We start from the raw sequence: 14,966 nt of genomic DNA, 5'->3' as shown, positions 1-14,966 counted from the left end.
AAGGAAACCAAGAAGGAGGAAGAGGAGAGGAGGAAGAAAAGAAGAGGAGTAGTAGAAGGAGGGGGGAAGAAAAAAAAGAAAGAAGATGGAGGAAGAGGAGCTAATTTAAAGATTGCAAAATATGTGTGCAAAAGTATGTGCAAACTGTATATTTTAAAGGGCCTTGTAATTAAAGCACAGAGGACCTGGAGAGATGGCTCAGCAGCTAAAAGCACTTGCTCCTGTTATGAACAATGTGGGCTAAGTTTTCAGCACATACAGTGGCTCACAACCACCTGTAACTCCAGTTCCAGGGCATCCAGTGCTCTCTTCCAGCCTCTGCAGGCCCCAGACACCAGGAGTTGGACATACACGTGCAGGAAAACGTTCCTAACACTACCTTGATGGCCACAGAGGAGGACATTGCAGCCAGTCCTGATGAGGCCTGATAAGCTAGGGTCAGATGGAAGGGAAGGAGGACCTCCCTATCAGTGGACTTAGAGAGGAGCATGGGAGGAGATGAGGGAGGGAGGGTGGGATTGGGAGGGAATGAGGGAGGGGGCTACAGCTGGGCTACAAAGTGAATAAAATGTAACTGATATAAAAAAATAAAAATTTAATAAAAATCCATCTTAAGGAATGATAAAGCATAAATAATCTACATAAGTTAATGGCAAAACAAAAATAACACCTCAAACCCCAAAAAAAATCAGATTAAAAAATGGGCAAAGAACTTGAATAAACATTTTTCTAAGGAAGACATTAAAGTTTCCAACAAGAGGATGAAAGAAAAAGTGTTTAGTACCACTGACAACCAGAAAAGTACAAACCATAGTCACAATGAGTTATCAGCTTGTTCCTGTCAGAGTGGCTACTATCAGACATTAAGTGATAATGAGTGACAGGGACAGAGTGGAGGAGCAGGAACCCAATACACTGCTCAAATGGGCTTGTACATTGGTAAAAAAAACCAGAACGGGGAGTCCTCAGATAAGGAACAGCATCACTACATCATTCAGTAATGCAGCTTGACAATGTGTACCCAAAGAAATTGAAATCAGGACACTTCTATTTTTCTTTTTTATCTGAATGAATGAGGCAGTATGTAATGTATATGTATATGTGTATATATATATATATATACATATATGTGTATTTACACGTATCTTTTGTATAATGTTTAAACATATTTATTTTCTAAATACTTATTCTTCTACCATGAGAGCATTCAAAGTCCTTTCTTCTAGCTTCTTGAAATGTATAGTACTTTATCTTTCCCCAGAGTTACTCTACTACGCAACAACTTCTAGCTTCTAGTCAACTGGAACAGGCTATGTTTTGGCCAGCCTTTCTCAATACCTCCCCAACATACTTCCTGAGCCTCAGAACTGCAACTGCACCTTCAACTTCTAGGGGCCCATGTTTGAGAATAACATGTAAGTGAAAGCAAATGTAACTTGTCTTTATTTCTGGCTCATTTAACTCACCAGAGTGAGATCCAGTTCCATCCATCATGCCACAAATGACAAGGTCTCACTTTTAATGAGCAAAAAGCAATCTATCTTGCAGTGAGCATTTTGTTTGTTAGCAGTTGGAGCTTTAGGCTGTTTTCATTTCCTGCCTCCTGTCAATAGTGCTTCAGTGGCCATGTGTACCTTCTCAAGGGCATAACAATCACATCCTTGCCTATTTACCCAGTAGGCAATTGCTGGATCAATTTACTTCTATCTATCTATCTATCTATCTATCTATCTATCTATCTATCTATCTATCTATCTATCTATCTATCTATCTCTTTTACTCTGAGTTGCCTCCAAATTGTTTTCACTTATGGCTTCATTAATTTACATTCACACCAAGAGTGTACAAAGGTTCCCTTTTCTCCACACATCTTGTCAGCATTTGCCAGTTTAGACTTTTTATATAAAATCAGCATCTTAAGGAGATATCAGCAACACTATTCTTGCTCATATTTTATTCCAAAGATGTGAAGACAGGGAGGGAAATGTTCTGTTTTTTTTTTTTTTAACAGTAGAGAGAACTCTGGGGAGTGAAAATGAAATATAGATACTACAGAATCTCATCTGTGGCTGTTAAAAAGTTAAGATTATGGAAGTAGACTGGAAAAGTAGTTTTGAGGGACTGGAGAGATGAGAGAAATGAGGCATTTTCTTTACAGAGTATAAACTCTCAGTGATAAGATGAACACATGAAGAGGACAACTATGTAGCATGGAAACTGTAGCTAATAGTACCACTTTGTCCACGTCTATATTGACCAAATTGTGAGGAACTAATGTATATATCTGAGGGCTTTATTTATTGTACACATGAGGTAAATTTCAAATGATTTGAGAAATTAAAACTTTTCAACCCCTGAAGAATAAAATAGAAGGTAATTAAAGTTAAGGTATCAAATTATGTGTTACAAAAGAGAAAAGTTCCGATAAGCATTTGGATTATGTTGGTTATATGATAACACATGGGCTTTGTGGCATCTGTGCTCACTAACATGATCATACTGCTATGGTGCCTATATAAGTAATATGAAATATCATTATTTACCTGAGGCGTGTAACTCTTGAATTGATTCTGAAGGTGTCAAAGGATCTAGATTTAGTATGAATAGAGAATAACTTCAGATACATCTACACACAAATCATTCATTAACTAGTTTAATTTATAGTAGAAATTTAAAGCATATTTAAAATTATTTGTTACTTTACCACCAATTTTCAAGAAATCAGGTTGTGTCCCCCCACCCTCTGGAGAATTTCAGGGACAGAATTTTCTTAAATTCTTAGCCTCCTCTTATAGAGTCAGGTTTTTGTACCAAAAATATGCCCAGTACAAAATATATAACTATCAGGATTTTTACTGCTTTGTTTACTAAGAGTGAATAATTGGAATTAAAATGATCAAATAAAAGTATGATCTCCTCCTGAATATCTTAGCCGATGTATCCAGACAACAGTAACTAAGGCCTTAACTTAAAATAAGAAATTCTCTTCCTTTCCCCCTTTCTCCTCCTTTTCCTCACCATCCCCTTATTTTTTATTCAGTGCCAGGGCTCAAACCTTAAGCTTCATACATTCTAGGAAGGGACTCTGTTACTGAGCTACACTTTTAAGTACAAACACAATAAAATCCCAAACAAACAAAAAATCTAAAGCCAATTTTTTTTTTTCTGACGTAGAATTTCTACTCTTCTTCCACGATAGAATGCACACAGCACACTAGAGAAAGAGTGGTTAAGACATGGGGATTTACATAAAATTCCATTCGCTCTGCCCATCAGTTGGCCATCAGGCTCAGCATCTGCTTTGATGTGATCTCTGTCTTTAATTCCATTTATTAACTGAATCACATTTATTTAATTACATATATTGAACCAGCTGTATATACATCAGAGGATTGACACCAACTTAAGCACAATGAATGAGTTTTTTAATGTGATCTGGAGTCTAGTTTGTAGGTATTTTATTGTGAATTTTGAATCTATGTTCATTAAGGTGTTAAGTCTGTAATTTTATTTATTTGTTGTATCTTTACTTGATTTTGGAACCAGATTAATATTAGCTTCATAAAAATTGTTAGTCATCACTACCTTTTCAGTTTTTTGTACAGAATAAATTGAGAAACATTGCACTGATAAAAAAAAAAAAAGACATGGGGATTATATTTAAAATGGAAACATCCACGTGTTTCTAAGTCTGCTGTTACAACTATCCCTTCATAATGTCAGTGCAAGCTGCCATGGATATGAGGAGGCTCTTTGCCTTCTTATTTCTTGACCATTAACATGGCAGCGTGAATGTCTATCCATAGCTTGGTAGCAAGGCACTTCAAGATCCTGACTCAATTTCAGCATTCTCTGAGTGTCTGATGCTCAGCCAGTTTCTGATGTTTACATTCTCTCTCATGGTTTTTCTCTGCAGGTACACACACGTACATACAAGGGTTTCAAATTTACAAAAAAAAAACAAAAACAAAAAAAAAACAAAAAACACCACATTTTATGTTCTGTATTTAAATGTAATGGTATACACCAACCTAGTAAATGAAATATGCTCCCTTCTGACCTCTGCACCCAGTTGCTTCTATTCTCTGGCCGAAGAATGTCAGGAGTTTTTAATGCTGCCTCCCTTCCCTTCTTCCTTCTGACTTTCCAGGTTTCTTTGCACAACTGATTTAGAATAACTTCATTCTGACACAGTTATGCATGTTAATTAATAATCTCCACTGAAATTATACTCATGACTTTTCCCTGACTGTCTTTAGACATCAGAATCAATGAAAATCTGTCTTTTGGAGCTAGGGGGATTCTAGGGGCAATTCTTTGACTTATAGTAACAAGGTTTAAAATTCTGTTGGCTTTCTCTTTCATAAAAAGGGAAAGAAGAATAAAGAGTTGTAGCCATCAACCACACCGGAAAACGTTTTTTTGGACTTTTTTACCAGATGATTGATTAGACTTATGTACCCATGTTGCACCCTTAGATAGAGGGTTAAGCTACCAGCCTTGTTGGGACTTAGGAAGACGTGGGGACTTGTTACCTGGAATGTTTGCAGATCTTATGGGGAGGCACAGAGGGATAAAATGCTCATGCTGGCACACTTCTTGAAGAAAATCGAACTTAAACTGGCATAAAGTCTGAAACGGAGGCAAACAGAATGGCTATTTATTTGTACATCAGGAACATTCATAAAAGCAAACAGCAAAGGCATGTGCTGTATTCTCACTGTTACAAAGAAGAAATAGCTAATTTTGTATGGACCACCATCGCGTTCTCAGGGCTAAAGGAGCCTGTCCCCTTAGGAGTTCTTCAGTCACATTCCTCACCTTTGCACAATGGTTAAGGCCACCTAAGGCAAGGAGAACAGCTCTACCCCATGATCTGCTTCTATGAGAGAAAATCCTGAGTCATGTTTTCAGGTCATGCTGTGATGCTTATTGTGTGTTCAGTCCTGTTGCTCTGTATGAATGGAGCTCTCCCAAAAATCCAACTCACATCACAGAACAGACTGTCATCATGAACAGGTAAGGTCCAGTGTCAAGGAAGACAATGGTACATATTATCTGAAATGAAGTCAGTTTCACATGCCACTGGTTCTTAGTGTCATTTAGCTCCTCTTTCCTCCCTGCCTCTGCAAAATGGTGTGTCTTTTCCATAACATCTACATTTGGACAGTGATTGTAGAGTTTAGACTTGGTCTAGGATTTGGACAGTAAACAGAGAGTTCAGACTTGGTCTAGGATAACCATAATTCCTGTTTTAAGAGCAATCACATCAGCAGAAATGATTAGCACAGCCGTCACAGTTTTATACCCAGTCCCATGTGATAGACACCCACTCTTTGAGAGCAAGTTGGCTTTGTCACTATATCCGGTACTATCACTTCGCAAAATGTAAAAATACCTACCCCTTTACCTCAAATTAGAGTTCTATTTTCTGGCAACATCATTCAATAATGTAGAAAATTGCCATTTCAAACAAGAACAGCATTTGATGTGCCCCTTTGTACGTGAGCAAGTGTATAATTAAATTACACACACACACATTAATTATTCTTCATTGAGAATACACCACTTGATCTTCAGAAAAATATGTAGGTCTAGTACAGTACAATTATATTTAAATGGAGATTATTCATTTCATGCATTAAAGGAGTACAACTGAATATTCTTTTTTTGTGTGTTTTTTCAAGACAGGGTTTCTCTGTGTAGCCTTGGCTGTTCTGGAGTCATTTTTATAGACCAGGCTGGCTTCAGACTCACAGAGATCTGCCTGCCATTGCCTCCTAGAGTGCTGGGATTACAGGTGTGCACCACCACATCCAGCTTTGAATAATTTTTAAAGAAATATTTGAAAGACTTTTGGGACACAGCTAAGGTCATTTCTAGAATAGAGTTTAAGTATGAGTGTGTCTATGACAAGAATCAGAAAGACATCACATAACCTAATGTTTATCTCAAGGTCTCAGAGAAAGAAGAACATGCCAAACTTCAAAGGAGTAGATGAGGAAAATAATAAATGTCCAGGGAAAAATTAATGAAATAGAAACTAAAAGAACAACACAAAAAAATCAACCAAAGAATTAGTTCTTTGAAAAGATATATGTGATTGACATACCCTTATCAAAACTAACTAAGGAAAGGAGAGAAGATCCAAATTAATAAAATTAGAGATAAAAAGGGTATTATAACAAAGCACAATGAAATCCAGAAGACTGTTGGGGAATATTTTGAAACTATAACCCTGGGATATCTAAAATAAATGAGTAAGTTAGTAACCATATATTATCTAATGAAATTAAATTAGGAGAATATGAACAACTTAAACATTCATAACAATCAATGAGATTAAAATAGGTATTAAATGTCTATCAACAAAGAAAAGTTCCAAACCAGACGGTATAGACCTTATTTTATGACTTACCACATGGAAGCTAAGTCAGTGTCTCAGGCAAATAATCCCAGAGATTGCCTTAGACAGTTATCATGCTGGACTTGGCAAATAGTTATGTCCATCCTTGGTCCTTACCTTGAACTCACCGGAAGAGAACATGCTGATGTAATTGTTCACCATCTTAAACACGAATCCACGGTCCATAAAGGTAAAACAGCGCTAAGAAGATATAATTCCAAAGTCAAATCTTCTTACTTGAGGGATTTTATGAAAGATGATTATATATTGAATCAGAGTAATATTTAACTAAGTGTGCAATATAAGTGTTTAAAAAATCTCTAAGGCACGTCAAAAATACCCATCTACATATAGCAACTACTTAAAATGCCACAGACAGTATAAACGTCTCAAGTTTCAAACATGCACCTATCAACTGTTAAAAATATTGCTTGGAATCTTGCAGTGAACTATTTCCGAATTTTCCTTTCAGGTTTGTCTGCTTTTTAATTAATTGGTTAAATTTTATTATTGTGTTTAGTCCTTTGATCTCAGAGTGGCTTGGGTGGAGACCATCTCTGGGTGAAATGAGAAGTGGTACAATGAATCAGCAGTTATTTTTCATTCTTATTGGCTTCCTTCAACAAGGGACTGTTTTCTATTTTATCCAGAGAAGCGTATACTTGAAGAAAAAATAAAAAAGAGAGATCTTACAATTTCTATTAGGGATCTGTTTGTGTTTTGTATATTCTGTTGTTAGGAGTCTCTTAATCTAGTTTGGAATGTCTTAGGTCAAATATATAATAGGCACATTGATGGATACAGAATATGCTTTTCTTTCAGTATTTGGCAAAGCTACTGTTTCTACCTTTCACCCTGGACCTTGGTCCTCTAGCTTGGCCTTAGGAATTGGCTTATGACTACCAGCAGCAATGATTGTGGGGAAGTATTTATTCCCCAAGTACAGGTTATTTTGTCAGACAGATTAGATATGAAGACCTTCCTTTGTAGAAATGTGATTAACTACCCCTTTTATTGTTTAGAATATTTAAAAACACATACAGTAAGATCTGAGGTCCATCTCAAGTCAAGCAGTGGTGGCGCATGCCTTTAATCCCAGCCCTTGTGAAGCAGAGGCAGGTGAATCTCTGAGTTCGAGGCCTGCTAGGTCTACAAAATGAGTTCCAGGACAGCCAGGGCTACACAGAGAAACTCTGCCTCAAAAGCTGAGAGAGAGAGAGAGAGAGAGAGAGAGAGAGAGAGAGAGAGAGAGAGGAGGTCAATCTCATCTCATCATGTATTAGATATTTTTAAATGGTTTTCAAAAGCTAGTTGAAGTAAAGCAAAGATCATTCAGATGAAGAGGCAACAAGACATGGAGAATGAGCAGGAAAAACATTTGCCTTGGCATTATGCTACAAAAGAGGAACACTGGAACAGGTGTACATTGGGAAGAGTTGAGACCCCGTTTGGTAGGAAAAGAAAAAGAGAAACGATATTAAAGCCATACAGGTTGCTGTGACGTGGATCCATGTGCGACTCATCTTCTTTAAGACGAGAACAATAGAAACACACAACATTTCAGCACTGTAAAAATTGTTCTTTCCATGACTCAGGTTGAGGGAGGGCACCTGAGAACCCAGGCCATGTTTGTACCCTGACAATGCTTCCACACAGTCTGCTGTCTTGCTGATTGGAAAACAACTGGCACGATTACGTTATTATAAACGTTCTATAATTAAATTCCAATGACTAATAGTTATCTACGGTTTAGATATGGAATGTGCCTCCCTCCTCAAGCTCATGTTCTGAGCACTCAGTCCCCAGGTTACACTGTTATTTTCAAGTTGTGGAGCCTTTCCCTTCAGGACCTAAGGCTTGGCTAGTGGGAGTGGGTTATTAGGAGTCCGAAGGGTCTACCCTTGGCCTTCCTTCTTTGTTCCCTTGTGTCAGCCATGTGAATAAGTTGTCACACACTCCTGCCACCAGAGAAGTGGCTTCACTTTGCCTTCCCTGGGAAGATGGACTGTGACACTCTGAAAACGGAGTCAACAAATTGTTTTTTAAGTTGCTCCTGTCACGTAGTTTGTGGCAGCCAGGAGGAGAGTAAGGACTCCTCTGACGCACGGCATTTGACTATTGCTGAGGAATGAGACAGCCCAAAGGAGGAAACATCTGCAGACTTCTTGGGAATGTCCATTAGCAGATTGCTGAGAGTACAAGTGATTTATAACGCAACATCGAGAGGGCAGTGCTGAGGTGGGAAAGCTCGGGCTCATCAGTTCCTGGAACTGGGCCAAACTAAGCCTTTAAATTTTACATTTTCCAAACTGGCACTGTTTCCCTTTCCTTTTCCCTACTACTTCTAATAATCATCCCCAAAGCTTTTTTTTTTTTTTGTCTTCTGTGTCAATAAATGCCATTAAATTAGAAGTATGTGTACATGATGGACATCTATGACGGGAAATAGAATGTTTCCATTCACGACCTTCTCATGTGTGTGCGTGTGTATCAGTCTGTATCTGTGTGATCTATTGTTATTGCCTTTATTAGCTATATGTGTTGTTTATTGTCAGTCAATGCTTTTGACCTTTACCATTTACTTTTTCCATCTTGGATGCTTTCTATTGCCTCCACATGAGGTTTATACATAGACAGCAATAATCTCTGTGTAAGTACACTACAAATAAACACTTGTCTATTTGAACAAATACCAAACGTCTAAGACAAGAGAAGCATATATGGGGGTCTCTTCCCTTTCTTTGAGTATTGCTTAGTCATTTAAAATTTTTTTCAGTTGTTTCCTTAAATATATTTTGCTTACAAGTAGGCCTATATATAAATATTTTCACCAGTTTTCTATTCTGTCAAGCATTTCCAGTATGTTAGCAGCACAGCAATATCTTTTATTCTCATGGGCCTTAAAGTGTGGTAGAAAATTAATTTCCCCTCTCCTTTACCCTCTTCTCTTTTAATGGAGGCCATCCTTTTCTTCTACTTGAAGAAAACAATATTAAGGGAGGATAGGTGCAGTGAAAGAGAGACTGAGAAGTTGGGGACTCAAGGATTGCAGTAGTTAGTAGCTTGAGAGGGATGGGGAAACTAGAGGCCAGGGGCAGGGTTAGCCAGAATAAAGTGTGCATGAAGGAGCTGCTTGGAAACCTATGATTTTTGCAACCCAAGTAAAAAAATAGTAAGAGGAGATAATAGAACACATCTGTTATAAAATTAAAAGGGAGGAGTTCTGGGGAATAAAGGTTTAATTGGGGATGGGGACAGAAGGGGAAGGGGAAAGAGGGTTAGTGGGTGAGTTAATCGAAACTAAGGAGGTCTGAAAAAGCCTTATGAAACCCTACTAGTTTCAGAGCTAATTGGAAGTGTAATTAAAAACTGGCTTCATACTAAAATTGATCATTTTTCTCTCTGATTAGTTCACAATGTTTTCATCAGGCCAAGGAAAGCTGGAAGTCACATAAAAACAATGCCATATTCTTGAAGTTGGCTACATGGCATCGGTATTTCATCAATGACTCATCTGAAATGTCCTATCACAGACAGACATACTCAAGAGAATGACTTCACCACAGTGTCACAGCTTTCAACACCTCCTCTTACTGTATTAAAATTATTTTAAAGCACCATGACTTGACAACACTTGGATGCACATTTTTATCTAACCTTCCTTTTTCGTTAAGGAGCCTGCGAGTTGGAGTGAATATTAAAATGCATTTCAAGAGAAGAGCTGTAGATGTGGAAGTGTTCATCTTACCCTGGAGTTCATAAATAGAGAGAGAGTTAATGACAATTAGGATGCCTTGCAGCCACTGTCAAGGGAACTGAACAGAACTGTGCTCTCACATAGCTGTACCTTAAGGAATCTGGCAACGCTGTGGTTCGCCCTTCTTGTTTCCTCAAGGGAATTTTTGTATTTCCAAATCACGTGGTCGCAAAGGCCCATCACCAGGTTGTCTAGTTCACTTTGATAAGACTCAGGGAATCTTTGAGCCCTGGGAAGCTAAGGAGAGAATAACTTACTCAGAATGTGGTATGTGAAATACCAAGCCAGGACAGCAACAGAAAGACTTACCTTATTTTATAGCACAGCAAATCAAAGGAGTTCTTTGGAAAACTTGAAAGCAGCAATAAAACTAAAAAGCCTTATAAGTTTCAAGGTCATAATTCTGTTTTAATTAAATGTTCCCTTCTAGACTGACTGGCAAATTTACACATTTTCATTAAAAACTGTTAATCTCTAATAGTCAAACCACATAGACATGTGCAAAGTAAAATGTGAATCATTTTATGCCCTCGTATGTTAAATCCTTCCTCCTGCTCCCAAGAAATAACTATTAAACTTGAAATAAGAGATATTAATTTTAAAATGAATATTATTCTACAACAATTTTCAGTCAGGTAGCTCCATTTATTTTAATTTAGAATACATTTTAAAATACAAGAATCCTCCCAATAAAAAAAAAATTATGAGTGCTCAGCCTTAGAAAGGAACATCTATAGCAAGGCTTTCCTCCCAGCCTAAGGGAACATCCTGAAAGAGAGTGTGGAAAATTTAAAACATGGAGGACTGAGAAGAATGTCATGAAATGCTGCTATCCAGATATGACATTGCTATGGCTTCGCTGACCAGTGGCTATAGAAATCTTTACAAGACTGGACCCTTGAGCTTTCAGTCATGGGTAAAGGAGGCCCTACTTAACTCCCCAAGGACCGTATGACTGTTAGCAGTAGCAGGGTAAGCAGTTTTGTCTGACGCTGTAGCCTATGGGGGACTAGATGGGAAGAGAAGGAGCATCAGAAGAACAGGCAGGGGAATCCCAGAGGATAACGGGCAGGGATGGATATGGTTATAATAGATCATGTATATGTAAAAGTTGTCAAAAGAACTATGATGACGATGGCTATTCAGGCCATTGCTCAGCTGGCAAATTGCCTCCTTTGGAAGCAAGGGGTGCTGCAAAGGCTGGACATAATGGCTTACATCATCAACCCTGTCTCAGTTGGATTCCTGAAGCTCATGGCCAGACTGGGAAGCCAGTCCCTGAGCTCCAGGTTCAGTGAGAGACTGTCTTAGGGAAATAAGGTGGAGAGTTGTTGATGTCAACCTCTGGCCTTCAGGTGGATTCACACACGTGTTACCGCGCGCACACACACACACACACACACACACACACACTAACACATGCACATTGTACATATACAAAAATAAAAGTGTAAAAACTTATAACAAATAAGCAAATAACTGGAGTTCTAGTCAGTCTTCACACTAGATTCTAGAATTTACCACAGATAAAAAATATCAAGGTCCTTAAGACACTAAATACAGAAGAGCTTGTATGTGAGATTATATGACACATTTAATACACGTTTGTATGTCTGCATTAAAGGGGAAATTTTGAGACAGCCAAGCTGTCTCTTTGGGTTTATATAGGCCTTTCCTGTAAGGTCAATAAAATTCATTCATCTCTAAAAGTTGGCTTTAGTAATTATTGTCACTGCAATTAGAGTTAGATTGAATCAGGCAATTTTCAACTGCAAGCAACCAGCCTTTCATACCATAAAAATACAAACCACGAGGGCTGTTATTAAAGGGGTTGTTTTAAATGGAGATTTAATAATGGAACACTGGAGCTAAGTTATTTTTCTTTCTATAATAACACTTAAGTATTTTGAAAGCTTCATCATTACTCTTTGTATGTATTTAAAATTCATTGTTGAAATCATACAAATTGATAAAAATACACCCTACTAAGTCACATATTCTATTTTCATCCTTCTTCATACATCTTGGGCAACAAGGATAAATCATTTACCTGTACAAACTCAGTAGTGATTTATTTACTTATTGTGCTCGTGTCTGTGGGGAGTATGCGTGGAGACAGGTATATGCATATGTGTGTGTTTGCAGAGGGGTGGAGGCTAGAGAGTAAGCTCAGCTGTCCTCTTTAGGAGACTAGCCTCCTTATTTTGTGGGACAAGAGCTCTCATTAGGACCTGATGCCTGCTATTTAAGCTACGCCTGCTGGCCACTGAGCTCCAGGGGATCCACCTGTCTCCACTCTCCAGCTCTGGGATTACCACACCTCACTTTATTGTGGGTTTCCGACTCCAACTTGAGCCCCTGGCTTGTGAAGAAAACACTTTGCTGACTGTGCCATCCCCTAGCTCAACAAGCACTTGTTAAAAAGGTGAAACACATTTGGAGCTTCCTCTTTGGGTGCTGTTAATTTGTAAGACTCATTACCTATACCAGGGTCTGCATTTTCTCCTCAGAGATGTGAATGAATACCATAGATTCTGATGTTCTCTTTCTTCTCCCTCTTTAAGGCTTCTGTTGACATGCTCCTTGTGGTCAGCCACTACTCTTTTTCCAAAGGCACGTGGTGTGGTAAATGCACAAGGAATATTTTTAACCATTCCCTAGGTGACTATTAGCAAAGCTGGAGGTGAAGGATAGGACAGAAAGGTATTGCAGTGACTTCTGGACTGCAGAACTGGAGCAGAGAGGAGGAACTGGGTTGTGAGTCAGCCAAGGTGATGAGGGGTGGGTCAGTATGGGGCATTTGAGGGCATTGTTGGAAATAAGTGTGTGATGAAGAGGAGAAGATCAGTCTGCTCCATAGACCTGCTGGTACTTGAGGTCAGTATTGAGAAGACCTCTAGCAGGTCCCAGGAATATGAATGTCCCTAAATCAAAGACCAGGGGTCACACTGGGCTACACTCTGTCCAGCCACGTCACATCTCTCAGCTGACCAAATTGCACACTGCTCCTGCAGCCCTCAGATTCCCCACACTTGCTTCTGAAACTCATCACTAGAATTCCTTTAGTGTAGAAGGTCATTCACTTCATAATTAAAACACAGAGAAGAGACTGAAACACCTTGGGAAAAGTTTAGTATGAATGCTTTTGTGCCAGACGATGACACCTTTTTCCTATGGAGACTAGTAAGAAAAATGGAAGAAGGTGCTGGTTCCCTGTATGAATCAGAGTATGAGGGCTACAGTTGAAGTAGGTAACAAAAAGGCAAACTGGCATCAGTGAAAGATGAGCTGCTGGGCATAGTGGGGCCGGCTAGATGGTTTGTTCTTAGTCTGTTCTGTGACCTGTCTGTGTGAGAAGATACATGTCAATTACAACTGTAGCAGAATTTAGTCTGACCCATTGTCCTACGGTTGAAAAAGCCGGCCACTCTCTAGATGTGAGTGTCACTTTCACCACCTAGCACTCCCGTGGTGGAGCAGGGATTACAGCCGCAAGAGAAAATTTTGATTCCAGCACAGTAGATTTAGAGCTAGGAATTATTCTTATCTTCATGTTAGATTTTTCTCTTCCTTTGGGGCAGGAGGCTCTTACCTTTAGAGTTTGGAAAGAAGATATATCAAAAACAAAACAAAACACACACAGGCAGGGCTTGGGGTGAGGACATGAATGAACAGAGATGAATGAACAGAGATGAATGAACAGCCGAAATACTTTTGTCATATCAAGGTCAAGGTGATGGTTGGAAAGTGCTGGGGCCTGGCAGGTGTTTCTGGATGGTGACACCAGGACCTCCCGAGTGGTGTTTTCCTTAACTTTTATTTATTATAGAGTGTCTCCTATTCCACTCTAACAGTCAGCTCTTCTCTCACTAGAAAAGATGTCACAAACCTGGGCTTTGTAAGGAAATATGCAAACTCTAGGGAAGCTGGCCCACCCTGACCAGAAGGCTTCCTGGGCTTAATGAAGAAAGACAGAGAATATGTCATAATTGGTTATAAAAACTAGGTCGCATCTACAAGAGCAATAGGAAGGATATTTAATATTGGAACCCTGTTTGATGAAAAGGACAGAATATAAAAGGGCAAACATTAGAGTTAATAGACAAGAAGATAGTTCTGAGCATGTGAGATTAAAGGACAGGTAACTTTCTATATATGTTGATGCTTTTTCAGGTCCTAGAAATGGATTTAAGGCACCTGAAGTCAAAATGTAAATGCCTTAGCCACTGTAGCAGAGGATACAGGTTGAACTAAAAATGTAAAAGAAAGCGTCCACATAGGAATTGCTATTAATTCAGACCATTAAGCCCATTAGAACATGAAGCTGCACAGAAAAGCACAGTAATCACTGCAATGACCCCAAGTCATGAACAAGGTGCTGGTACTATCATCACTGTGATGTTCCACAGTGTCTCACGTCTGTTGGTAGCAGAAGCAGTCATAGGACTGGCTTATTAACAGCCATGGGGAAAATGGGTCACCCCAGTAATGGAGGCTATGTGACATGCTTGGCGATGGGTTTGTGATGGGTGGTAAAGCTAGGGCACATCCAAGGGAGCTTGAATCTGAGGGACTCGCAGAGTTGGATGAAGAATGATGTCTGAAATACTCAGGAGCTGAACCATGGTGGTCACTGACACGTGTAAAATGTTAGGTCCACACAACTGGAAGAGGAAGGTGTCTCTCTCATTACGAGATTCAATCCCATTTCTGACCGGAGTTAACGTCTACATTCAGTACAGATGAATTGAAGAGAAAGCTGAATTAGAGGAAAGCTTCTGAAAACTGTGTTAAGTAACTTAC

General features: G+C 38.9%; 1 protein-coding gene across 6 annotated transcripts in view; it reads right to left on the bottom strand.

Annotated features, from left to right (window-relative positions):
• The window catches only part of Dock10 (dedicator of cytokinesis 10), a 201,357-nt gene that overhangs the window by 40,766 nt on the left and 145,625 nt on the right, over window positions 1-14,966 (bottom strand). For all 6 annotated transcript variants that reach the window (XM_055616425.1, XM_055616424.1, XM_055616430.1 and 3 more), the window contains exons 28-31: window positions 10,254-10,400; window positions 6,524-6,607; window positions 4,536-4,632; window positions 2,544-2,588 (exon numbers count right to left, since the gene is read on the bottom strand). In XM_055616425.1, coding sequence (XP_055472400.1) covers window positions 2,544-2,588; window positions 4,536-4,632; window positions 6,524-6,607; window positions 10,254-10,400 — 373 coding nt within the window. The remainder of the gene's footprint in view (window positions 1-2,543; window positions 2,589-4,535; window positions 4,633-6,523; window positions 6,608-10,253; window positions 10,401-14,966) is intronic.

The sequence above is a fragment of the Psammomys obesus genome, unplaced genomic scaffold, assembly GCF_907164565.1.
Source record: "Psammomys obesus unplaced genomic scaffold, mPsaObe1.curated_primary_1811, whole genome shotgun sequence".
NCBI classification, from domain to species: Eukaryota; Metazoa; Chordata; class Mammalia; order Rodentia; family Muridae; genus Psammomys; species Psammomys obesus.
The sequence above is the reverse complement of the archived record's forward strand: the minus strand, read 5'-3'. Positions and strand labels throughout refer to the sequence as shown.